General features: G+C 46.0%; 1 protein-coding gene and 1 long non-coding RNA gene across 11 annotated transcripts in view; one reads left to right on the top strand and one right to left on the bottom strand.

Moving 5' to 3' along the window:
- LOC100447225 (leucine-rich repeat-containing protein 37A2) overlaps nt 1-3,215 on the bottom strand; it is a 42,741-nt gene extending 39,526 nt beyond the window's left edge. Inside the window, 2 exon segments of the mRNA XM_054537173.2 lie at nt 489-3,154; nt 3,156-3,215. Of these exon segments, the coding sequence (XP_054393148.2) occupies nt 489-3,154; nt 3,156-3,200 (2,711 nt within the window). The 5' untranslated portion in view covers nt 3,201-3,215.
- Nucleotides 1-24,603, top strand: part of LOC112129587 (uncharacterized) — a 121,982-nt gene that overhangs the window by 84,411 nt on the left and 12,968 nt on the right. For 4 of the 10 annotated variants that reach the window (XR_010138337.1, XR_010138336.1, XR_010138334.1 and 1 more), the window contains 2 exons: nt 1,825-3,004; nt 21,486-21,603. This is a non-coding gene — a long non-coding RNA (uncharacterized LOC112129587). Of the gene's footprint in view, nt 1-1,686; nt 3,005-21,485; nt 21,604-24,603 lie in introns of all 10 variants that reach the window. The other 6 variants (XR_002911944.3, XR_008515642.2, XR_008515640.2 and 3 more) reach the window with 3 other exon arrangements.

The following is a 24,603-nucleotide window of genomic DNA, read 5'->3' as shown; positions in this document are numbered from 1 at the left end:
CATTCCTATGAAATGGTAACTAGTATAATCCCCAGTTTAAAGGCGAGGAAATTGAGTCACAGAGCAGAATAACTTGCTCTGGGTCACCAAGCTAATAAATAGACCTGGGTTCAAACCCAGGCAGCCTGGCTCCGGAATCAACTCTTAACCACTTAGAGCATCATCACTGAGATTGGGAGAGGGACAGGCTGCTGTAAAGAGGGTGAAGCGAAAATGGGAGGAGAGCAGCGGTTAAGCAATGGTGTGATGGGGCTAAATAAAAATGCATACGAAAATGAGTAAAAGACTAGAGTAAAAGTAAAAGACTGGAGAAGGGGCCTAACGTTAAAGGAGAATGAGGAGAAGGGAGAGTTGACAAGCAAAGGTGAAAGCAGAAAGTCAGTTGTCCGTATGGCTTGGGGAGATAAAGAAGGCCCAGGAAGGCCTCCAGGAAAAGGCTGCCATGTGAGGCAGGACACAGAGGACAATTGAGGAAAGGTGATTCTTACAAGATGGTGAAGGTGCCATTGTAGGTGTTGGGCTCTGGTACAGGCACTTGGTGGAGCCTCTGCTCTGGGTTGAGATCAATACATGACAGCATGTTATCTTTGCAGGTACAGAGCTCACATATGTTGGTACTTGTGGAGGCCTTCTGTTCCTCTGGTGCAGTTAAAGCCTTATTTTGGGTGTAACTTTCAGACTGCACCAATGAATCCTGAGTAGGTTCTAGCTCAGTAGGGGGACCTGTGACTTCAGTCAGTTTTCGATGCAGAGTCTGAACCTGGTCTGGACGAGGAGCTGTAGTCTTCTCTAGGGCTATAGAATGTCCAACCTCTGTAGTGGGCTCTGGAGTTATGGCAAGTCCTGGGTCTGGAGGCTGAGTTGAGGTCTCCTCTGTGGTTGGAGACGGTTTAACCTCTGTAGTAGGTTTTGTAGTTATGGTAAGCTCCAGGTCCAGAGGCTGAACTGTGGCTTGAGTCAGGTGTGAATGCTGAGCCTGACCCTTGTCTGAAGGTGGAAGTGTCGCCTCAGGGTGTCCTGGAGGAGGAGCTGTAGTCATCAGGGCTGTAGAAGGTTCAACCTCTGTCGTGGATTTTGGAGTGATGGTAAACCCCAGGTCCAAAGGTTGAACTGTGGCTTGAGTCAGGTGTGAATGCTGAGTCTGAACCTGGTCTGGATGTGGAAGTGTCACCTCAGGATGCTTTGGAGAAACTATAGTCCTCTTCAGGGGTGTAGAATGTCCAACCTCCATAGTGGGTTCTGGAGTGATGGTAAGTCCCAGGTCCAAAGGTTGAACTGTAACGCTGGGTGACACTGGATGCTGAGCTTGATCCTGACCTGGTGTTGGATTTGTTATGTCTTGATGTACTCGAAGTTGGGGTACAACTTTTTTAGGAGGCTGAGTTGGGGTCTCTTTCAGGGTTGGAGAAAGTTCAACCTCTGTCATGGATTCTGGAGTGATGGTAAACCCCAGATCCAAAGGTTGAACTGCAGCTTGAGTCAGGTGTGAATGCTCTGGAGGTTGAGCTACAACTACATTAAGGAACCCTGGAGTCTGACCTGGGACCTCCTGATGGGTTACGGAAGACTCACCCTCCTCAGTGGTCTGTGGATGCTCAGCTGCAGCCTCCTGCTGGGTTGGAGAGGGGTTCTCATTATTAATAGGTTCCGGAGATTGAAATGAAGTCTCCTGTTGTATTGCTAAAGGTCCAGCCTCTTCCGATGACTCTGGAGGCAGAAGTGGGCCCCTGTGCTGGATGGCGGGAGGTTCTACATCATTACCTGACCCTGAGAGCTGAGCTGTAGCCTCCTGGTGGACTACAGAAGTTCCCATCTCTGCACTAGGTTCTGCTGCTATGGTGAGCTGCATGTCTGGAGGCTTCACAGAGACACTAGGCGAATCTGAATGCTGAGCTTGATGGTGACCTGGAGGTGAAACTGTGACTTCATGATGTTCTGAAGGCTGACCTCGGGTCTCCTGCTGGGTCAGAGAAGATTCGACCTCCCCAGAAGACTCAGAAGGCTGAACTGGCTGCTGCTGCTCACTGATGGAAAGTTCATGTTCCATAGGAGGAACTGGAGGCTCAATTGGGGCCTCCTGTTGGGTTGCAGAAGGTTCCAGCTCCTCTGGAAACTGAATTGGGGCCTCCTGCTGGGCTTGGGAAGATTCTGTCTCATTGGTAGGCTCTGAAGTTATGGTAACCTCCACATCTGCAGGTTTAACTGTAATGCTGGGCAGGTTATAATGAGCTTGATCCTCACCTGGAGGTTGAACTGTCACCTCATGATTTGGTAGAGTTAGACTCTCCATAGAGGACTCTGGAGGCAGAGCTGGGGCCTCCTGCTGGGTTGAAGAAGGTTCTTCCTCCTCAGGGAGCTGTGGAAGCTCTGCTGGGGCTTCTTGCTGGAGTGAAGAGGACTGGATGTCTTCAAGGGTCTCTGGATTTTGAGTTTCGGGCTCTAGATGGAATCGAGAAGGTCCAACTTGCTCAGAGGGCCCTGGAGGCTCATCTGACTTCACCCGGAGTTCTGGAGGCAGGCTGCCGGGATACAGTGTATCCATACTCAAATATTCATCCTGCAAAGTCTGTTTCTGACTCTGAGGTGTGGATAATTGGCGTGTAATTCCAATAATCTCAGCAAGGCTCCAACGCCGAACTAGATCTTTTTTCAGGTTCTTGGGTGAAACAATAAATTTGGTTGGTTTTGAAACTTTACTGTCTAACGGAACAAATATTTCATCTGCCTGATGAGGTGCAGCCCGATCTAGATCTGCAGTTTGAACCTTACTTTTGAGGTGAGGAAGCTGAACTAGGGTCTGGCTCTGATCCCCGTCCAGCAGTGGAACCACCTCTGGGAGCCTTTCTTGCGGAGTCAGCTTGTCATTTAAATCCTGCTGTGCAGCTGAGAACTGCTCTGGCCCCAGGGGCAGCTCTCCAGCCGAATCCGTATCCAGGAATGGAACCAAATTTTCAGTCGATTCCTGGGGTGGGGCTGACATCTCTGAGGAAGCAGAGGGCCCCAGGTAATCAAAGTCCCCCGGGTCTGCCGGGAGAGTAGGCGCATGGGGAGATTCCCATGGGAGATGGGAGGAGTGGGAAAACCAGGGCTCAGGCGGCCCCAGGGGGTTAGAGGTCAGCTGGAGCGGGTCCTTGACCCACTCCAGAGGCTGAGCCTCCTTGACTAGTAGGCACAATAGTTGCCACATAAGGAGGGGCCATGGGCCCCAGAAACGCAGACGGGACATGACACACGCTAGTGCCACGCACTGAATGGAAGCCATTCTGGCAGCTCCGAGACGCTCATGCCCCTTAAAAGCATGAGCCCCGCCCTGTCTTTATGACACCTTTATTTATGCCACAGATCTGCTCCATGTCACCAGGGCACTCTTATGTCACAATCCCGCTCAAGCACGCCTTCCCACCCCCCACCGCCGGAACACCTCTCCCCTCCCCTTAGTGAGAAAGGATTTGGGCCTCGGACCTTGGTGGTCCCAGGACTCCAGTGCCTGCTGTGGTGGGGTAGGGTGGGGTAGGGCGGGGTAGGGTGGGGTAGGGTGGGGTGGGGGCACGGCAGAGCTTCCCAAGGAAGTCACGGGACCTCGCCTCAGGATATTCAGAAGTGCTAGTCCAGTTCTGGCAACCTTCCTCCTTCAAGGTGAAATCTGAGAATACTCTTCCTTCCAGGGAGAGCAACTGACCTGCAAAATGGGCACCAGTTAGGGTGGCAGGCAGGAAGCACATTACAGTCATTTATTCCAAAGTGTTGCCATTTTTGCTAAACTGTTGCATGTTTGATAATTAATTCACCACCCTATTAGGTAGGGGCTGCCAGGGAATAAGTGAGGACTCCAAATTTTCTGTAGGAGGGGTGTTGGGAGTTGGCAATTCAGTCTGGGAGAGAAGGTTTTAATCCGAGTGAAGAGCCCTTTGCACTAGGCTGGGAGGAGGCTGAACTGTCATCCTGCCTTGACTCAACACAGCCATTACCCTAGAAACTACAGCGTCACCCTTCAGAGATCTACCCTGTGTACACACATGGAGAAGAGGCTTAGGTTGTTAAAGTCAGCATGTTAAATAATTTCCTGAAATGCAACTGTAACTAGAACCCCGCTGACTTCCCCCACAGCCATTCTTACCTATTTTATTACTGTCTGGCATAATTACCAGCATGTAAACTCCAAGAAGGTGCTTCATCTTATTCCAGTGCCTAGCATAGGCATAGGGTACACAGTGAGGGTTTTAAAATTGAAGGGGGGCCGGGTGTAGTGGCTCACACCCATAATCCCAGAACTTTGGGAGGCCGAGGTGGGGGGATCACTGAGGTCAGAAGTTTGAGACCAGCCTGACCAACATGGTGAAACTCCGTCTCTACTAAAAATACAAAATTAGCCAGGTGTGGTGGTGCATACCTGCAATCCCAGCTACTCAGGAGGCCGAAGCAGGAGAATTGCTTGAACCTGGGAGTCAAAGGTTGCTGTGAGCCGAGATCGTAACATTGCACTCCAGCCTGGGCAACAAGAGAGAAACTCCATCTCAAAAAAATAAAATAAAATAAAATTGAAGAGATTCCAAGAACCACCTCATTTAGGGATGGAGCTATTGTTATAATTAGATTTCTGAAATCAGTGCTGACTTCCTCTACATTTCACAGGAAGCTAGACTTCTTAAAGCTTGATGTTTCCTTGGTGGGTTTTATTTAAATTGAATTAAAATAATTATTTTACAGGGAAAAATTTCAAAACACTTTGCAACTTTGGGGTAAAAGTTAAATAAAACACCGTAACCCCAAGTTAAGTTCCCACTGAAATGATACTTTTGCTCCTTTTTAAAAAAAAAATTCCATATATAGTAAATAATGACTGTTTTGAGATTAATTTAGAAACTTAATCCCTATTTAAGAGCTTTCATATGCAGTCATGCATTTCTTGCCATGTGAGGAGCTTGAGAAATGTGTCATTAGGTGATTTCACCACTGTGCTAACATCATAGCATATACTTACACAAACGTAGGTGGTGTAGCCTACAGCACACCTAGGCTACACGGTATGGCCTAGGACTCCTAGGCTACAAACCTGTACTGTATGTTACTGTACTGAATACTAAAGGCAGCTGTCACACAATGGCAGGTATTTGTATATGTAAACATGGAAAATATATAGTTAAAATACTGTGTAAAAGATAAAAATGGGGCCCGGGCGCAGTGGCTCATGCCTGTAATCCCAGCACTTTGGGACGCCAAGGTGGGTGGATCACTTGAGCTCAGAAGTTGGCCACCAAGCCTGGCCAACATGGTGAAACCCCATCTCTACTAAAAATACAAAAATTAGCTGAGTGTGGTGGCACGTGCCTATAATCCAGCTACTCAGGAGGCTGAGGTAGGAGAATCACTTGAACCCGGGAGGTGGAGGTTGCAATGAGCTGAGATCATACCACTGCACTCCAGCCTGGGCAACAGAGTGAGACTCCATCTAAAAAAAAAAAAAAGATAAAAATGGTATACCTATATAGGGATAGCTCCATTATACTCTTACAGAACCACCATCATATATGTGGTCTATTGTTGATCCAAACTTCATTTTTCAGCACATGATTGTAAATGATTGACAGAAACATCTTCAGCAAAATATTCCACCCAAGATACATGGGAGATATTGAGATCCAAGTAACAAGCCATATTTGAAAGGCATTATAGTTTTCGAAAGCTGTAGCGCAATCATTATTAAGGCCAGTTATATTCTCCCCACATCTCTGGGATCCTGTTTGAAAGGAGTTCTAAAAAGTCCTGTGTTCAAGCAGCCCAGCATCCCTTACTCCTGGGGCCAGGGGAGACTAACCCCTCTCCTGTGTCCACAACTGTAGTAATACAATCCTCAGTTCTGCTCTCCAAACTTCAAATAAGGGGTCAGAGCCAAGGGTCAAGACTTTAGGAAAAGCCCCAGAAATACCCTGCACTCAAAAAGCAGTTTCAGAGTTTCACATTTTCCTGAGAATGAAACAAATTATCCTCCAAATTCTACTGCTTGTTTTGAATTATGGTTACACTGGCTATGTTATCCAACCCTTGAGTTGTTTTTCTTTTTTCTTTTTTTTTTTTCTCGAGATGGAGTCTTGCTCTGTCATCCAGGCTGGAGTGCAGTGGCATGATCTCGGCTCACTGCAACCTCCACCTCCTGGGTTCAAGTGGTTTTCATGCCTCAGCTTCCCAAGTAGCTGGGATTACAGGTGCCCGCCACCACACCCAGCTAATTTTTGTATTTTTAGTAGAGCTGGGGTTTCACCATGTTGGCCAGGCTGGTCTTGAACTCCTGACCTCATGATCCGCCCACCTTGGCCTCCCAAAGTGCTGGGATTACAGACGTGAGCCACTGTGCCTGACCTGTTTGTTTGTTTTTTGAGATGGAGTTTCACTCTTATTGCCCAGGCTGGAGTGCAATGGCATGATCTGGGCTCACCGCAACCTCAGCCTCCTGGTTTCAAGCGATTCTCCTGCGTCAGCCTCCCGAGTAGCTGGGATGCAAGTGTCACCATTCCTCCATGTTGGTCAGGCTGGTCTTGAACTCCCGACCTCAGGTGATCTGCCTGCCTTGGCCTCCCAAAGCACTGGCATTACAGGTGTGAGCCACTGCGTCCAGCCCTGTTACTCTTGAGTTTTTGTCTCCACATACTTGAATTAAACTGTGTAGTTCTTCTTCCCATCTGATATTTACAATCTCTTCACTGGGTCCATACTCCACAGCTATTTTACCACTTTCTGAAATAAAGTTAAGAAGGATCAATTCAGAATCTTTTTCATTCTAAATCTTCCTGCATATAATGGTGGCACCCCACAATAAGACATTCTTTTGGTTTCTAAAAGCAGAAAATAAGATGTGATGATTAAATGAAATAATGGCCAGATCTTGATTCACATTCCACACAACAGGGAACCATGACTCTAGGGAATATGGCTGATTCCCAGGCTGTAGCAGGAAAGGGTTATGAGATCAGTCTGGATTCTTGTTGTACCAGAAATTTTAAAAATGCTCCAAGTATGGATTGGGGCATGTCAAATGGACACAAGAGCTAGCTCAGAGAGGCACTGACTGGCCAGATCTTGAACAATATTTTTTGGTAACAGCTTTATTGAGATATAATTCATGTGTCATACAATTAATTCCATTAATGTGTACAATTCAATGGTTTTTAGTATATTTGCAGAGTTATGCAACTACCATCTCACTCAATTTTGGAATATTTTCACCAATCTAAAACAAAACCCCATTTAGCAGTTACTGCCCACCCCGCTCCTCCCAATCCCTGGCAACCACTAGTCTACTTTCTGTCTCTGTGGATTTGCCTATTCTGGACATTTCATATACATGGAGTTACATAAAACATGGCATTTTGTATCTGGCTTCTTTCACTTAATGTTTTCAAGGTGCATCCAGGCTGGAGCACATAATGATACTTTATTCCTTTCTACGGTTGAATAATATTCCATTGTGTGAATAGACCATATTTTGTCTATCCATTCATCAGTTGATGGACATCTGGGTTATTTCTATTTTTGGCTGTCGTGAATAATGCTGCCATGAACATTCACATATAAGTTTTTGTGGGGATATATGTTTTCATTTCTTTGGAGTAGAGTTGCTGGGTCATGGGGTAACCCTAGGTTTAAGCTTTTGAGGCCTACCAGATTTCCAAAGTGACTGCATCATTTTGCATTCCCATCAACGGTATATGAAGGTTCTAACTTCTCTACATCCTCACCAGTATTTGTTATTGTCTGTCTTCTTGACAACAGCTCTCCTAGTGGGTGTGAACTGGTATCATTTTGTGGTTTTGGTTTGCGTTTCCTGGATGGTTATGAATGTTGATTTTACTTTCGTGTGCTTACTGGCCATTGTATATCTTTGGGAAAATAGCTATTCAGAACCTTTGCCCAGTTTAAAATTGAGTTTTCTTTTTATTACTGAGTTGGAAGTGTTCTTTATATATTCTGGATACTAGACCAGCATCAGATATATGGCAGACATTTTTTCCCATTCTTTGGGTTGCCTTTCACTTTCTTGGTGGTGTTCTTTGAAGCCCCAAAGTTTTTAATTTTGATGATGTGCAATTTATCTATTTTTCCTTTTGTTGCATGTGCTTTTGGTATCATATCTAAGAAATCATTGCATAATGGTTTCCAAGGTAATCTGGGACTATTAGACCATCAAAATAAATGATAGTAACAGATTATACATTGAATGGAATAGGAATCCATGAGCCCATAATAATAATAAATTGACAAAAAGATACATAGTGTGGAGCTGAAGTGGAAACCTCTTCCTGACAATGAAAGGTTGACTGGTAAATGTGGAAGAAGTCATGAAGTTGGAAAATAATAATCATTTTGCAACCATCATAGATTGATTTCAGCAAGAATCATCATTGGATGCTAAATCTGAGGTGGTGGGAAGCCTGCTGAAGAACTGGGTATGTCCACGATCTTATAGGGTCTCCCCAGAGATTGTTTATTCGTTGCATAGAAAAAAATCAGTAACTATACAATAGATAACCAGACATGTTTTGATCTTGCAATCAAAATTAACATCTCCAGTGAGGGACAGAGAGAGAGTGTGTGCCCCCAAGATGTGATTCCCAGGGAGGACACATCATTTATGTAGTATTCTGTCCAGGGATGCATAGCCTGTGTCTAATCCTGAGGAAACATCAGAGTTGAACTCACTGAAAATCCTTAAAGTTACTGGTCTGTATTGTTCAAAATGGCCAATGCCATGGAAACTGAAAGGCTGGCCTGGTGCGTTGGCTCATGTCTGTAATCCCAGCACTTTGGGAGCCTGAGGTGTGAAGATCACTTAAGGCCAGGAGTTTCAGACCAACCTGGGAAACATACCAAGACCTTATCTCCACATTAAAAAAAAAATACTTTTTTTTTTGAAACAGAGTCTAGCTTTGTCACCCAGGCTGGAGTACAGTGGTAGAATCTCAGCTCACTGCACCCTCCACCACCTCCCAGGCTCAAGCGATTCTCCTGCCACAGCTTCCCAAGTAGCTGAGATTGCAGGTACCCACGACCACACCCGGCAAATTTTTGTATTTTTAGTAGAGATGGGGTTTCACCATGTTGGCCAGACTGGTCTCAAACTCCTGATCTCAAGTGATCCACCCACCTTGGCCTCCCAAAGTGCTGGGATTACAGGTGTGAGCCACTACACCCATCCTGAAAAAAATATACTTTTGATAAATCTGAAAATCTGGGGCTATTTCTGTCACTGAGGGAAGAAGGTGTGTCTTTCCCCTTAAAGTAGGTGTATGTTGCTGAGGAGGCAGAGGGCTGAGTTCTTCCATCCATCGCCTTCAAGTGTCAGGCGGCTTCCGGTTGGACAGGATGGCTACCCTTGTGGACTTGTTTCCTCTCTGGTCTCTTTTTCTGTCTAAGACTCACTCCACACCAGCCTGAGCTTGGGACCATTCTTTTGCTCCTCTCATCCTCCTACCCCTAGAGCTGACAGATTTAGCAAATAAAATTTACAAGATCCCAGAATTTTGGACAAACAACAATCCACCCCACACTGCCTCAGGAGGGTCCCTCAGAGATAAGTGTCACTGAGCCTCAGGAAGGAGGAAGCTCCATCCCTGCCCATTACGCCCCCTCTCGGGGTTTCCTCAAGGAAGACAGTGGTTCCAGAAGGTGTGTTCCCACCTCCTTTCATAGCCTACTTCTCTCCCATGCCACTCTGACCCCGGGTTCCAGCTGGCCTAGGGATTTCTGGGAGGATCCGAAGAACAAGGCTGTCTGCAGTAGGAGCCTCCTGTTCCTTGCCACCTACGCTTCAGCCCTGCCCAACTAACAGCTCTCCATGTTCTAAAGAAGGTGGGAATGCTGGACCACCCCAGCCTTCTGGAACCCCAGTTCTGTAACATTATCCATCTCCTGGAAATATGCTGGTTTTAACCATGCAAATTGGCCAAGCATCAGGCAGAAATAGCAGCTGTGCCTGGAAGGACAGGTGATGTCTGTGATGCAAATGGCCAAGCAGGACAGGGTGGAGAGCACGGGCTGTTCCCTTCCTTTCTGGGAACAGCACCACCTTTGGGGGAACTCCTTCGCTCATGGGGTTTTAGGCAGGGGCTGCCAGTCCCAGGGCCCTGCCTCCTGTCACCCCCCATACGCATAGGAACACTTGTGCACCAGTCACTACATTTGCAAGTGGAAGCTGGTGGAGCTGCTCAGCTCCCAACAGGAAGCCCATGTGTGCAGGGCCAGAGGACACAGCCCATCTGAGGCACTAAGCTTCTGTGAAGAGGGAGTGGAGTCTGGATGGGATTCCAATCCCACAGTCCACCCTTTCTGGGACCCAAACTCACCCTTCCCCTTCCTTCAATTCTGAGAAGCAGTAAATGTCCCTACTTGCGAACAAGTTTGAGTTGGGTTTCTGTCACTTGCAGCTACAGTCAGCATCGGTCAACCATCTGTGAAATGGTGAGCTGACAACCTGTCCCCTCCCTGGGAAGGCCACAACATCCCAACACCATTAGTCACCAAGGAAGTCTGGGAGAAGTTTCTACCAATTGTAGCAAAAAAGGTGCAAGAGAGGAAACATTTTGTTACTGCGGGCCCACTCTTCCCTCTGAAACAGCGCGGCAGGATCTGGCAGAAAGAAAGTACAAGGGGCTTCTAAGCGGGCAATGCTGCCCCGTGCCCTCCGGACTTCTCTTCCCAGCAGGGCAGCAGCACATGGCGCCCTGGGATAGGAGGCCTGCCGGGGCGTGGGGGAGGCTGAACTCCTGGGGGCACCACTTTATGAGGAGCCATTTATGGCCAAAACTCTACAGGGGCTTCAGGGACCTGAATGAACGCGTCTCTGTAGAGTGAGAGTCCTGGGCAGGAGCAGAAGTTTCCATAGCTCAGGACCACATGCTGGAAATTTGGTCTCTGCAGCTTAAAATCTGAGAGAAGATGGTGTCTGCAGCATTCAAAGGGGGACCAGAGGGACCTTCCACCCCCAGCCCCCCAGCTATGACAACCATGAGCCCTGGGTAGATTCCTATCCATTCAAAGAGCTGGAAAAGCCAAGCTGGGGCCCATGAGTCAAGTCTGGATGCGCGGCTCAGGGCAAGAGGACAGATGGACGCCACAGGACGTCTGTCTAAATGTTTGCAAGTTATAAATTAAACTAACAGGGTGTTAAATAAAGTATGTTCTAGCCTCATCCCCTGACAAATATTCCTTTAAAAGGATAAAATTTTAAAATGTGTATAAAGCTATGATTTGTAGATGACAGAAAGTTAGCAAAATGTCAAAGATCATAAAATTTCTTTGCTTTTTTTTGTGAGACGGAATCTCACTCTGTTGCCCCAGCTGGAGTGCAGTGATGTGATCTCAGTTCACTGCAGCCTCTGCCTCCCAGGTTTAAGCACTTCCTCATATTGAAACGAGTAATAAAATAAAGAATTGTGTAATTTATAAATTACTGAAACTAGTCCATGAAATTTATTTTTCTTGTCTTCCTTTCAGCAAAATCAATTATGTTATTGTCAAGATTTAAAATACATGTAAGGATTAAAACAGTCATATTCAAAGTACAAATATCTTAATATTTTAATCAAAAATATGTTTATGTAAAAAATTTAATTTTGTCAGAATCTCAAACAATATTCTTTTCAAATATTGAAAAGTATCTATTGCTGGGCACAGTGGCTCACGCCTATAATCCCAGCACTTTGGGAGGCCAAGGCAGGCAGATCACGAGATCAGGAGTTTGAGACCAGCCTGGCCAATATGGTGAAACCCCATCTCTACTAAAAATACAAAAACAAAACAAAACAAAACAAAACAAAACTAGCCAGGCATGGTGGTGTGCCTGTAGTCCCAGCTACTTGGGAAGCTGAGGCAGAAGAATTGCTTGAACCCGGGAGATGGAGGTTGTAGTGAGCCAAGATCACGCCACTGCACTCCAGCCTGAGCAACAGAGCAAGACTCCATCTCAAAAAAAAAAAAAAAAAAAAAAAAAGTATCTATTAAACCAATATGCAACACACAAATTAGAATTAATCAAATTTGGGCCAGGCGTGGCGGCTCACCCCTGTAATCCCAACACTTTGGGAGGCCGAGCCGGGCGGATCACGAGGTCAGGCGATCAAGACCATCCTGGCTAACACGGTGAAACCCCATCTCTACTAAAAAATACAAAAAATTAGCCAGGCATGGTGGTGGGCGCCTGTAGTCCCAGCTACTCGGGAGGCTGAGGCAGGAGAATGGCATGAACCCAGGAGACAGAGCTTGCAGTGAGCTGAGATTTCGCCACTGCACTCCAGCCTGGGCGACAGAGCAAGACTCCGTCTCAAAAAAAAAAAAAAAAAGAATTAATTAAATTTGTACATCAAAATGATTGAAATAAATTCATTTTATTTTGATTTTTGAAAACTTAATTAAATTTTATAAAATTAAAATTCATAATTCTAGCATTCAATGACCACCTCGTTGCCAATGCAAAGAATAAGCATCACGGTTTGTCTGAGGGCTAGACATAGATACAAATTTAAGAGTAATGTGTAATGTGATTTATTTAATCCTTTTCTCGTTTGCCCAGAGAAGACTCACTGGTGGCACCTGCAGCTGTGGCGTTTTCCCCAAGATAACTTTGCCACGAAATATCTCGCTTTATTATTATTTTTGCATCACTCTAGTATATCCACTTTGGAAACAAAAGATATTATTCTATTTATAGCATTGTGTTTTTAGTGGCGGAATTTCCATTTACAAAATACAGTAATTGTTGAAGGCTGAAAATATCAAATCCTAGAAAATGTAGCATTCCTACGCGTGATACTAACATCATTCTTGAACAGTTGTTGGCCAAAAATTCATTTGATGAATCTGATTTTCCAGAATAGACTATTCTGATGATTCAGATGATTCTGATGTTAGTTCTGTTTAGAAATAATTCCAATAACAGTTTTTATATTTTATTTTCAAACTGAAAACCATTCAGATTTGTGGCCAGGCACGGTGGCTCACGCCTGCAATCCCAGCACTTTGGGAGGCAGAGGCAGGTGGATCACCTGAGGTCAGAGTTCCAGACCAGCCTGGCCAACATGGTGAAACCTCATCTCTACTAAAAAATACAAAAATTAGCTGGGTGTGCTGGCAGGCACCTGTAATCCCAGCTACTCAGGAGGCTGAGGCAGGAGAATTGCTTGAACCCAGGAGACGGCAGCTGCGGTGAGCCGAGATCACACCACTGCACTCCAGCCTGGGCAACAGAGCAAGACTCTGTTGAAAGAAAAGAAAAGAAAAGAGAAAGAAAAAAAAAAAAGAGAAAATCAGATTTGCTTCAGCCTCAAAGAGCATGTTTCTGTAAACTTAAATGAGCACTGGCAGTGAGCTGCCCTTTTTTTCCTAAATGGGAAAAGGGTTAATATTGCAAACTTTTCCTCAGCTTCTATGCAACTGAGGCAAATACTGTGCTAACTCTTGAGAACCTCTGGAACCATGAATAGGAGCACAAAAACAAGAAGAAATTGTATCCTCAGCACTATTCAGAAATGGTACTTCATCATGTTTGAATTGATTGTATTCACACTATCTGAGAGGAAAGATCTGGTAGATACATTAACTTGTCTTTTATCCAAGTCCTTTTCTGCCCACAGCTTCTGTGTACTTTCAAAATAGTGCCTGGCAGAGGCCCCATTCAACCTTTAGATGTAGTTATTTTTCCCATAGACAGAGGATAAGATGTGAAGAAGCATCTCTCTGGGGCCTGAACATTGTCAGTCAAGAGAGGATGCATAGGGTTAGGTGGTGCTGCGCCAATGCCAGGCACCAGATCTGGACTAGCAGAGGCATCCTGTTGGCCTTTATTTATTTATTTGAGACAGAGTCTTGCTCTGTCACCCAGGCTGGAGTGCAGTGGTGCGATCTCTGCTCACTGCAACCTCTGCCTCCCGGGTTCAAACGATTCTCATGCCTCAGCCTCCCAATTAGCTGGGATTACAGGCATGTGCCACCGCACCTGGCTAATTTTTGTATTTTTAGTGGAGACGGGGTTTTGTCATGTTGGCCAGGCTGGTCTCGAACTCCTGACTTCAGGTGATCTGCCTCCCAAAGTGCTAGGATTTACAGACATGAGCCACCGCACCCGGCCCTGCAGTCCTTAATTAATTAATTTATTTTATTTTTTGTATGTAGAGTTCTCTAAATTTCAGGGCCCAGTCAGGGGCTCCTCTTGCCAGCTTGAAGGACAGGACTGGGAAAATATGCTTCTGTAAATACATTGCTGTAGAAAACAGAGGAAAAATTTTTTTTTTTTTTTTTTTCCGAGATGGGGTCTTGCTCTGTTGCAGAGCTGGAGTGCAATGGTGCAATCTTGGCCCACCACAACCTCCTTCTCCTGGGTTCAAGCAATTCTCCTGCCTCAGGCTCCTAAGTAGCTGGGATTATAGGCGCCTGCCACCCACCTGGCTAATTTTTGTATTTTTAGTAGAGACAGGGTTTGCAACAGAGCAAGATCTTGTCTCACAAAATAAATTTAAAAATTTTTTAAATAGCAGGTTTCTAAAACAATGAGAAAGACAGCATTACATATCAGTGTCTACAATTTAACCAAAACTATACTTAGAAGTAAATTCATTGTCTTAACTGCTTTTGTTCCAATAAAACAAAATAGCAGGATCCTGAGGCTTCGATGCTATTTTCTTAATCCAACTGGTCTGTGGAGAAGCCTGGGACAGAAAGAAGCAGCCAGACTCCAGAATCCCCCATTTTAATAGCTATTCTATGCTATGTCCCCGTCTTATTCCTGGCAACTTACCTCTCAGCTCATGCACTGTGACATTACAGCAAGAAGTACCAATATAAATGACACAAAAGAAAAAAAGAAACCATGAGGTTTTGCTTGTTTTATTAACTAAGTGGGCATTGTAAATGTGGAAGGTGGGAAACGATCAGGAGACAGGAATCCGATGAGCATCTGCCATGTATCAGGCACTGCGCAATGTTCCTTACATACCACGATCCCATTTAACCCTCAAAAAACACTGCAGAGGGCTATCACTGCCTTCCTTTTACATACGAAAAAACAGACTTAACAGTTGCTCACGGGAAGCTGAACCAAGAATCAAAACAAAAGACTTTCGGGCCCCAAAGACTGCACTGTTTCCACTGCACAAAGTTGTTTGCACTGTGAGCAACAGAGCAGAGGAAAGGGGACGAAAAACCAAACCCAAAAATCCAATAAATAAAACAAAATAAATGAACTGAGCATTCAACCCAAAAAGTTATAAGGAGCAGAGGGAAAACATTTCCAAGGAAAACAGGAAGAAGCAAAGCTTAAGAATAAAAGCGTGACTTACACATTTAATTGGATCCAGGGGAAACTGTTGGGGTGAGATGTTAAAAACAGAGTTAGGAAATGACTGGAGAACTTGTGTATTACATTCCACTTCCTATGGACCTGGGGTCCTTCTCTGTAACACTAATGTTGGACTAAATTCTTCAAAGTTTCCTTGCAAGGACAGGCCACTCTGAAGCTAAGGGGTTACCACCAACCAAGAGACTCCTTCAATAATAACACAGTAGGTAAATTACCCCAGAAGGTAAACATGACTGATTATCTTATAGTAGCAGGTTTTAAAATCTTGTTGTCTCAAAAGCATTGCTATGGGCCAGGTGCAGTGGCTCACACCTATAATCCCAACACTTTGGGAGGTTGAGGCGAGAGGATTGCTTGAGCACAGGAGTTCAAGACCAGCCTGGGCAACATAGTGAGATGCTGTCTCTACAAAAAATAAAGTAAATTAGCGGGGCATAGTGCTGTGTGCCTATAGTTCCAGCTACCTGGAAGGCTGAGGTGGGAGATCACTTGAGCACAGGAGGTGAAGGCTGCAGTGACTTATGATTGTACCACTGCACTCCCCAGCCTGGGTGACAGAGCAAGACCCTGTCTCAAGAAAGCATTGCTAGACACTTTCTTCCATAAAATTATATTCTGCCCTGAGGGAGGCCCCCAGTGGGACTGTGCAGTGCCACCCCTGCTGCCGGCCCCTGAGGGCAGCGGGCAAGGAAGGAGCATATGTCTCTGCTGTGGGAAGTGCCAGGGAAAAGCCACTGGATTGGGTCACCGTGAAATGCAAAGTGAGTGAAATACAAACATACCTTTAAAAAGGTAAACTAGTTCAACCATTGTGGAAGACAGTGTGGCGATTCCTCAAGGATCTAGAACTAGAAATACCATTTGACCCAGCCATCCCATTACTGGGTATATACCCAAAGGATTATAAATCATGCTGCTATAAAGGCGCATGCACATGTATGTTTATTGTGGCACTATTCACAATAGCAAAGACTTGGAACCAACGCAAATGTCCATCAATGATAGACTGGGTTAAGAAAATGTGGCACATATACGCCATGGACTATTATACAGCCATAAAAAAGGATAAGTTCATGTCCTCTGTAGGGACATGGGTGAAGCTGGAAACCATCATTCTCAGCAAACTATCGTAAGAACAAAAAACCAAACACTGCATGTTCTCACTCATAGGTGGGAATTGAACAATAAGAACACTTGGACACAGGACGGGGAACATCACACACCGGGGCCTGTTGTAGGGTGGAGGAAGCAGGAAGGGAAAGCATTAGGCAGTATACCTAATGTAAATGACAAGTTAATGGGTGCAGCACACCAACATGGCACATGTATACATATGTAACAAACCCGCACATTGTGCACATGTACCCTAGAACTTAAAGTATAATAAAAAAAAAAAAAGGCAAATATGGACCTTAGTGAATGAGTCTGGGTCATGGCTGGACAGGAGAAATCCCAGGGTGAGCCAGCCCAAACACACCATCCACGTAATTAAAAAAAGAACTTGCCACCCCAATGGTCAGCCCTGTGAGAAACGCATCCTTCCATCCAGCTAAAATCTGCCTGTGTCCATCTTCTCTGCTCAACACCAGTCCCCATGCATTGGGCGACAGAGCACGGTACCCTCCTGCATGGAATGGCCAGCCACTGGGCTTCAGAGCCAAACAAACCTGGGCTCAAAGCCCAGCCCTGCCCCCCTGTTGTGTGATGTCCGGGACAATGGTGCGAGTAGTTGATGTGCCCATCTGCCCCACCTCTGCCTGGCTGTACTTGTAGCTAGTACATGTATATATATAAGCGCCCGACTCTATCATTGTATGTTGCAGAGTGGTCAGGATCAGGGTGGTCATGGCTGAGCTTTTTTTTTTTTTTCTGAGTCTCTATTGTCCAGGCTGGAGTGCAGTGGCACCATCACGACTCACTGAAGCCTCAAATTTCCGACCTTAAGTGATTTACCTGCCTCAGCCTCCTGAGTAGCTGGGACTACAGACCTGGACCACCAAGCCTGGCTAATTTTTAAAATATTCGTAGAAGTTGGGGGGTCGGGGGGCTCTGTTGCCCAGGCTGGTCTCGAACTCCTGGCCTCAAGTGATCCACCTGCCTTGGTGCTGGGATTACAGTTGTGAACCATCACACCCAGCTTCCTTGAGCTTTTATACAGAACTCGCCTTTGAGTTAGTTTCTGTTGTATGTTCTAGTTAGGGCATTATATTGATTTTTAAAATTACTGTCATTCCGAAAGAATAACAGATTGTGGTACATTCATACAATGGAATAGAACTCAGCAATAAAAAGTAATGAGGGGAGGTGGGGATGGTTAATGCGTACCAAAAAAAAAAAAAGAATGAATAAGACCTAGTGTTAGAGAGCAAAATAGGCTGGCTATAATCAATAATAATTTAATTGTATATTTAAAAATAACTAATGGCCAGGCGTGGTGGCTCATGCCTGTAATCCCAGCACTTTGGGAGGCCGAGGCAGGTGGATCACCTGAGGTCAGGAGTTTGAGACCAGCCTGACCAATCTGGTGAAACCCTGTCTCTACTAAAAATACAAAATTAGCTGGGCCTAGTGGCGCATGCCTGTAATCTCAACTACTTGGGAGGCTGAGGCAGGAGAAATGCTTGAACCCAGGAGGCGGAGGTTGCAGTGAGCCAAGATAGCGCCATTGCACTCCAGCCTGGGCAACAAGAGCGAAACGCTGTCTCAAAAAATAAAATAAAAAATAAAAATAAAAATAATTAAGAGTGTATAATTGGATTGTTTGTAACACAAAGGATAAATGCTTGAGGGGCTCGATACCCCATTTTCCATGATGTGATTATTATGCATTGCATTCCTGTATCAAAACATCTCAGGTATTCCAGAAATACATACCCTTACTATGTACCCACAAAAACTACAATTAAAAATTTAAAAAGTAATGAGCTGTTGGCACACAAAACAACATGGATACATCTCAAAATAATTATGGTGAGTGAAAGAAGCCTGACCAAAAAAATACACACTGTATGATTCCATGTCTAGAAAGCACTAGAAAATATAAACTAACCTATGATGACAGAAAGCAGATCAGGACCAGGCATGGTGGCTCACAGCTGTAATCCCAGCACTTTGGGAGGCCGAGGTGGGCGGATCACTTGAGGCCAGGAGTTCAAGATCAGCCTGGCCAACATTTGTACTAAATACAAATACAAATACAACATTTGTACTAAAAATACAAAAATTAGCCGGGCGTGGTGGCAGGTGCCTGTAGTCCCAGCTACTCGGGAGGCTGAGGCAGGAGAATCTCTTGAACCTGGGAGGCGGAGGTTGCAGTGAGCCGAGATCTCACTACTGCACTCTGGCCCGGTGACAGAGTGAGACTCCATCTCAAAAAAAAAAAAAAAGAAAAAAGAAAAGAGAAGGAAAGCAGATCAGTAGTTGCTTGGGGGTGAGAGGGAAGTAGAAAGGGCAGGAAGCAGGATCACCAAGGGGCAACAAGGAAATTTTTTGAGAGGATGGTTTTCTTCATTATCTTGATTGTGATAATGATTTCAGCTGTATACTAAGGCTCAGATATTATCAAATTGTAATCGCTATACAGGCAGTTTATTATATGTCAATACCTCAATAAACCTGCCTAAAATGTTCAAAAATTACTGTAATTATACAAAATACATTTTATGAAAAGGAAGTCATGAGTGGAGCATGGTTGCGAACCCCAGCATCTGGTAGATTCAGAAGTGGGGAAAAGCATCTCTCACTTCCCCTTTTTCAGGCCAGCGTGCTGTGCAATTTATCCAGTGGCCACTAGAGGACAGCAGCGACTCATGTACAGGAAGTGGGCGTTTCAGGGCTTCAATACTTGGTATTCCTTGCTCTGTGCTCCCTATCCTGGGAGGTGGGCATTAATACTCAGTTAGAGCTGAGACTTGGGCCTTGGTCTCTGGCTCCTGATTACGCCTTGTTGGTCCCCCAACACCAGGAGTACAGGAAGGTCGCCCAGACTGGAGTTCTGTGGCGCCATCTCGGCTCACTGCAACCTCCGCCTCCCAGGTTCAAGCGGTTCTTCTGCCTCAGTCTCCCAAGTAACTGGGATGACAGGTGCCCACCACCCCGCCGGGCTAATTTTTGTATTTTTAGTAGAGACGGAGTTTCACCACATTGGTCTGGCTGGTCTCAAACTCCTGACCTCATGATCCACCTGCCTCAACCTCCTAAAGTGCTCCCAGATCTTTTTAAAATAATGTCCTACTCCAGGGAGGCAGCAGCCATAGTTCCCTGTTATCTGCAGGGCTGATATGGAGGATTGCAGATGGCACCAAAGAGTTGTGGTTCTCAAGGTGACTTTGGAAGGCCTCCCACCTTGCCTGAAACCCACGATTATAAAGCAGGTCAAAGTTGTATCATCAGATGCTGCAAGTCATAAGTTAGCATGTCAGTGAGAAAATGACATACTGAAGGGTCATTTTTATAGGAGAGAGGGAAAGGAGAGAAGGTTCAATTGAGGAATAGGGAGACATGATGGTGGAGTGCCCATGGGGTGCTGCAATGGACACTTCCCCCAAAAAAGTAATTGTGGGCTGGGCACAGTGGCTCAGGCCTGTAATCCAGCACTTTGGGAGGCCAAGGTGGGCAGATCACTTGAGCTCAGGAGTTCGAGACCAGCCTGACCAACATGGCAAAACCCCATCCCTACTAAAAATACAAAAATTAGCCAGGCATGGTGGCGCACACCGGTAACCCCAGCTACTCGGGAGGCTGAGGCACGAGAATCGCTGAAACCTGGGAGGCGGAGGCTGCAGCGAGCCGAGATCGAACCACTGCACTCCAGCCTGGGTGACAGAGCAGGACTCTGTCTCAAAAAAAAAAAAAAAGCAAAAAACAAGCAATTGTGAACATACATTGAGCCACCTCAGTGTGTGAGACATGATGCTGAACACTCTGTGCAGGGAGCCATCTCATCTTCACAGCACTCTTTTTTATTTTATTTTATTTTATTTCGAGATGGAGTCTCGCTCTGTTGCCCAGGCTAGAGTGCAGTGGCGTGATCTCAGCCCACTGCAACCTCCACCTCCCAAGTTCAAGCGATTCTCCTGCCTCAGCCTCCTGAGTAGCTGTGATTACAGGCACACGCCACCATGCCCGGCTAATTTTTGTATTTTTAGTAGAGACGGGGTTTCACTATGTTGGCCAGGCTGGTTTCAAACTCCTGACCGCAAGTAATCTGCCTGCTTCAGCCTCCCAAAGTGCTGGGATTACAGGCGTGAGCTATGGTTCCCGGCTGACAGCACTCTTACTAAATAAGAGTGGTTAAGAAACTAAATGCAGAGAGGTTAAGAAACGCCTAACAGGCCTGGCATGGTGGCTCACACCTGTAATCCCAACACTTTGGGAGGCCAAGGTGGGCAGATCACTTAAGCCCCGGAGTTCAAGACCAGCCTGGGCAACATGGCAAGACTCCGTCTCTACAAAAAATTACAAAAATTAGCCAGGCATGGTGGCATGTGCCTGTAGTCCCAGCTACTCGGGAGGTTTAGGCAGGAGGATCCCTTGAGCCTGGGAGTTCGAGGCTGCAGTAAGCTATGATTGCACCACAGCCTGGGTATGAGAGGGACACCCAGTCTCAAAGAAAAAAAACAACTGTGGACACACATTGAGCCCTTCTGGTGGGTGAGGCACGATGCCAAACACTGTATGAAGGGAGTTGTCTCATCTTCACAGCATTCTTACTAAATAAGCTGCAGAGAGGTTAAGAAATGCCCAAAGTCACAGAGCTGGTAGGAGGCAGTGCAAGGATTTGCATCCAGATTTGACACTAACGTGTGGGCCTCGCTACTGCTCTATAGTACCTAATTAAACGGAAGTGTCCTTCTCGATTACTTAGTTCATGTGTTAAACTCGTTGGTGTTGGTAGCAGATGGTGAGTATTGTAGTTCAACTTTCTGGAGAAAGCTCGTCAGGCTTCAAGAGAATGTTAAGCATCCATGATGGTCTGGGAGGGAGGTTCCCTCTCCACCCCTTCACCTCTTTACGTGGAGCATTTACAGTGTGTGAGTTTCTGTGCGAAGGATGATTCTTCCTTGATGACAGTATCTGAAGGGCAGGTGGGCAGGGGCCAGTGATGCAGCAATCCAGTGACATTGTTCATTTGCACTCACAGGGGTCTGTCACATGCAGCCCAACTCAACTGGAGTCCTGAGAAGGTGAACAGACCAGGATGGAGGCCCAGGGAACTCATCAGAAGTCCCCAGCCATCAGAACTAGGTCGAAGCATCCTGGTGAGCAGATAACACATGCCCACGGTTTGTGGGAGAAAGTCCTCCAGCAGTTTCTCCTTCCCCTTGGCTTTGACCTGGCCTACCTGGGATTATGCAGTTGGTTGTCCAGGTCAGGTGCCTCAGGGAGGTGACCCTTCCTGTTCTGGGTTCTGCAGAAGCCGACAGCTCTGGGTTTGTGCCCATCAAGCACTCTTCTGCCCATTTTATACTCTTGTGGACGCATGGTGGTGTTGGTACAGGCCCTGAGTTAAAGGATCCGTGGCTGCACGTGACAAGACAAAGCAAAAGCAGGCCAGAGTTAAACACGCCCCTTGGGTCCCCTCCTTCACTTCATAAATGGGAAAACCAAGGTCTAGGCAGGGAAAGGGACTCAGCCAAGGCCACATACGCAGCACACTGATGGCCGAGCTGGGGTTAGGACTCCCAGCATACCCTGTAGCCTTCTCTAATAAGAGATAGGCTGCTGGGTTCTTCTTTATCAAGTGTTGGTCACACATTATCTCTCTCTCTGTTTCTTAAAACAATTATTCTTTAATATCGTTATATATTCAGGAAGTGTTCAAATTTCCAACTGCTTTACGTCAGAAAGCATTTTCTAACATTTTGATTAAATCAAGATCCAAACAAGATGCACACAATTTGATTAGTTGATGTCTCTTAAATCTTTTAATCCATGGATTCCTCTTTCATCTTTCTCTTTTTCCCTTTATTCTTTTTTTTTGTTTGTTTGTTTTCAGATGGAGTTTCACTCTTGTTGCCCAGGCTGGAGTGCAGTGGTGCCATCTCAGCTCACTGCAACCTCTGCCTCCGGGGTTCAAGTAATTCTCCTGCCTCAGCCTCCTGAGCAGCTGGGACTACAGGCATCTGCCACCATGCCCGGCAAATTTTTGTATTTTTCATAGAGATGGAGTTTCACCATCTGGGCCAGGCTGGTCTCAAACTTCTAACCTCAAATGATCTACCTGCCTAGGTGTTCCAAAGTGCTGGGATTACAGGCGTGAGCCACCTCACCTAGCCTTCCTTTATTCTTGAATAAGCCCTATCGTGCATCCTGCAGATATTACCCATGGTCTGGATTTTGATTATTGCAAATCCATGATGTCATTTACACACATTTCTCTGTCTTCTATATTTCCTATAAGTGGATAGTTGAATCTAGAGGCCTGATCAGATTAAAATTTTGAGTTTTTGGCAAGACTTGTTCTTAGTAGGTATTAGGTTCTTCCACAGAAGGCACAGAATGTCTAGTGACTTCCTTTTTGTGACATTAATAGCTATTGACATTCAATGTCTAGACCAGTTACTTCACTGGGGGTTAGAAATGGTGATATTCTTTTTTTTTTTGGTGAGCTGGGGAGACAGTCTCACTCTATCACTTAGGCTGGAGTGAAATGGCAGGATCTTGACTCACTGCAACCTCCACCTCCTGGGTTCAAGTGATTCTCGTGGCTCAGCCACCTGAGTAGCTGAGACTACAGATATGTGCCACCACACTTGGCTAATTTTTTGTATTTTTAGTACAGACGGGGTTTCACCATGTTGCCCAGGCTGGTCTCGAACTCCTGAGCTCAAGCAATCAGACTGCCTCAGCCTCCCAAAGTGCTAGTATTACTGGCCTGAGCCACTGTGCCTGGCCCAGAAATGGTAATATTCTAATTCTATCATCCTGTCTTCATTTATTGGCTGGATTACTTCTAAAGAGAAACTCCTCCTCATTAACTATTCCATGACCTGGAGTCCTATCTCATCAATTCTGGGAGGATTCTGGGTACATGGATTATCCCCATGTCCATGTTAGGCCAGAGGTCAGAGGGGCTGAAGGAACTGTCACCAGCAGAAGAATTGGCTGGACCCAGTCAGCCGACAAAATCATAATAAATAATTAGAAAGCGAGGGCTGGATGTGGTGGCTCATGCCTGTCATCCCAGTGCTTTGGGAGGCCTGAGCGGGAGGCTTGCTTGAGGCCAGGTGTTTGAGGCTGCGGTGACCTATGGTCACACCACTACACTCCAGCCTGGGCAACAGAGTGAGACCCTGTCTCTAAAGAAATTAATAATAAAGTGGTTGTTTTAAGGCCCTAAATCCGGCAGCAGCCCATGGGTGGCAAAACCAGGCCTAGGGGCCCCTGGGCCCTTTCCTCCCTTCACGGGAAGTCAGACCTGCACAGAGTTATCAAGAGCATGCCGTTCAGCCTCACCATGTGCAGATGGGACAGCTGAGGACTGGGAGGTGTAGTGACTCATCCAGACTTGGACACATAACCCAGGTCATGAGCATATCCTTAAAGGAAACTCCTGAAAATTCCTTGTGATGGGTTTCAGCGTCTTGGCTGTCTGGGCCTGATGTTCTCACTCTAAAGCCTGTGCTTGTAAGCGCTTGCACTAGGCCCACCATTCGACCTGATCTTATTTCCTGTGGTGTTCTCAATGCTGATAACAGATGCTTGGTAAATATCTGCTTAAATGAGTCAATGAATGAAGGAGCCGTTGTTTCTGTATGTCAGGAACAGGCTGCTCCTGGGGAAGATACTGGTGGCATTGGGATATCCAGAGAGCAGCCACTCTGGCAGGCCCAGGGCAGAAGCCAAGGGCACAGAGATAAGTGGGCAGCAGGGAGTGGGAGGCAAGGAGCAGAGCTCACTCCAGGAAAGCAAGCAGAGTGGGAGGCCTGCCATCCACCCTGGCAAGGGGCCAGCCAAGGAACAGAATCCTGCTGAGTGGGGAGGCAGCATGGATGGGGTTCCAGCAGGTAGCAGGGACCAGCCACTGAGGTGAGCCGAGGGCAGAACTCCAATTGCAGGATGGAGCAGGCCAGGCCCCTCCTCCTTACACTGGGCAGGTGACCAAGGTGGGAACTCAGGACCAAGGAGCAAATCCTACTGTATCAGGTAGGATTCAGTTGGGTTGAGAAGAATGAAAACCCTCAAATATCACTGGCTCAAACAAGTTCGAAGCTCAGTTTCTCTCTCATGTTTAGCTGTCTTGAGGGAATCATTCCAGA

This window comes from Pongo abelii, chromosome 19, assembly GCF_028885655.2.
Source record: "Pongo abelii isolate AG06213 chromosome 19, NHGRI_mPonAbe1-v2.0_pri, whole genome shotgun sequence".
Taxonomy (NCBI): Eukaryota; Metazoa; Chordata; class Mammalia; order Primates; family Hominidae; genus Pongo; species Pongo abelii.
Note: the sequence above shows the minus strand (reverse complement) of the source record. Positions and strands in the feature narration are given on the sequence as shown.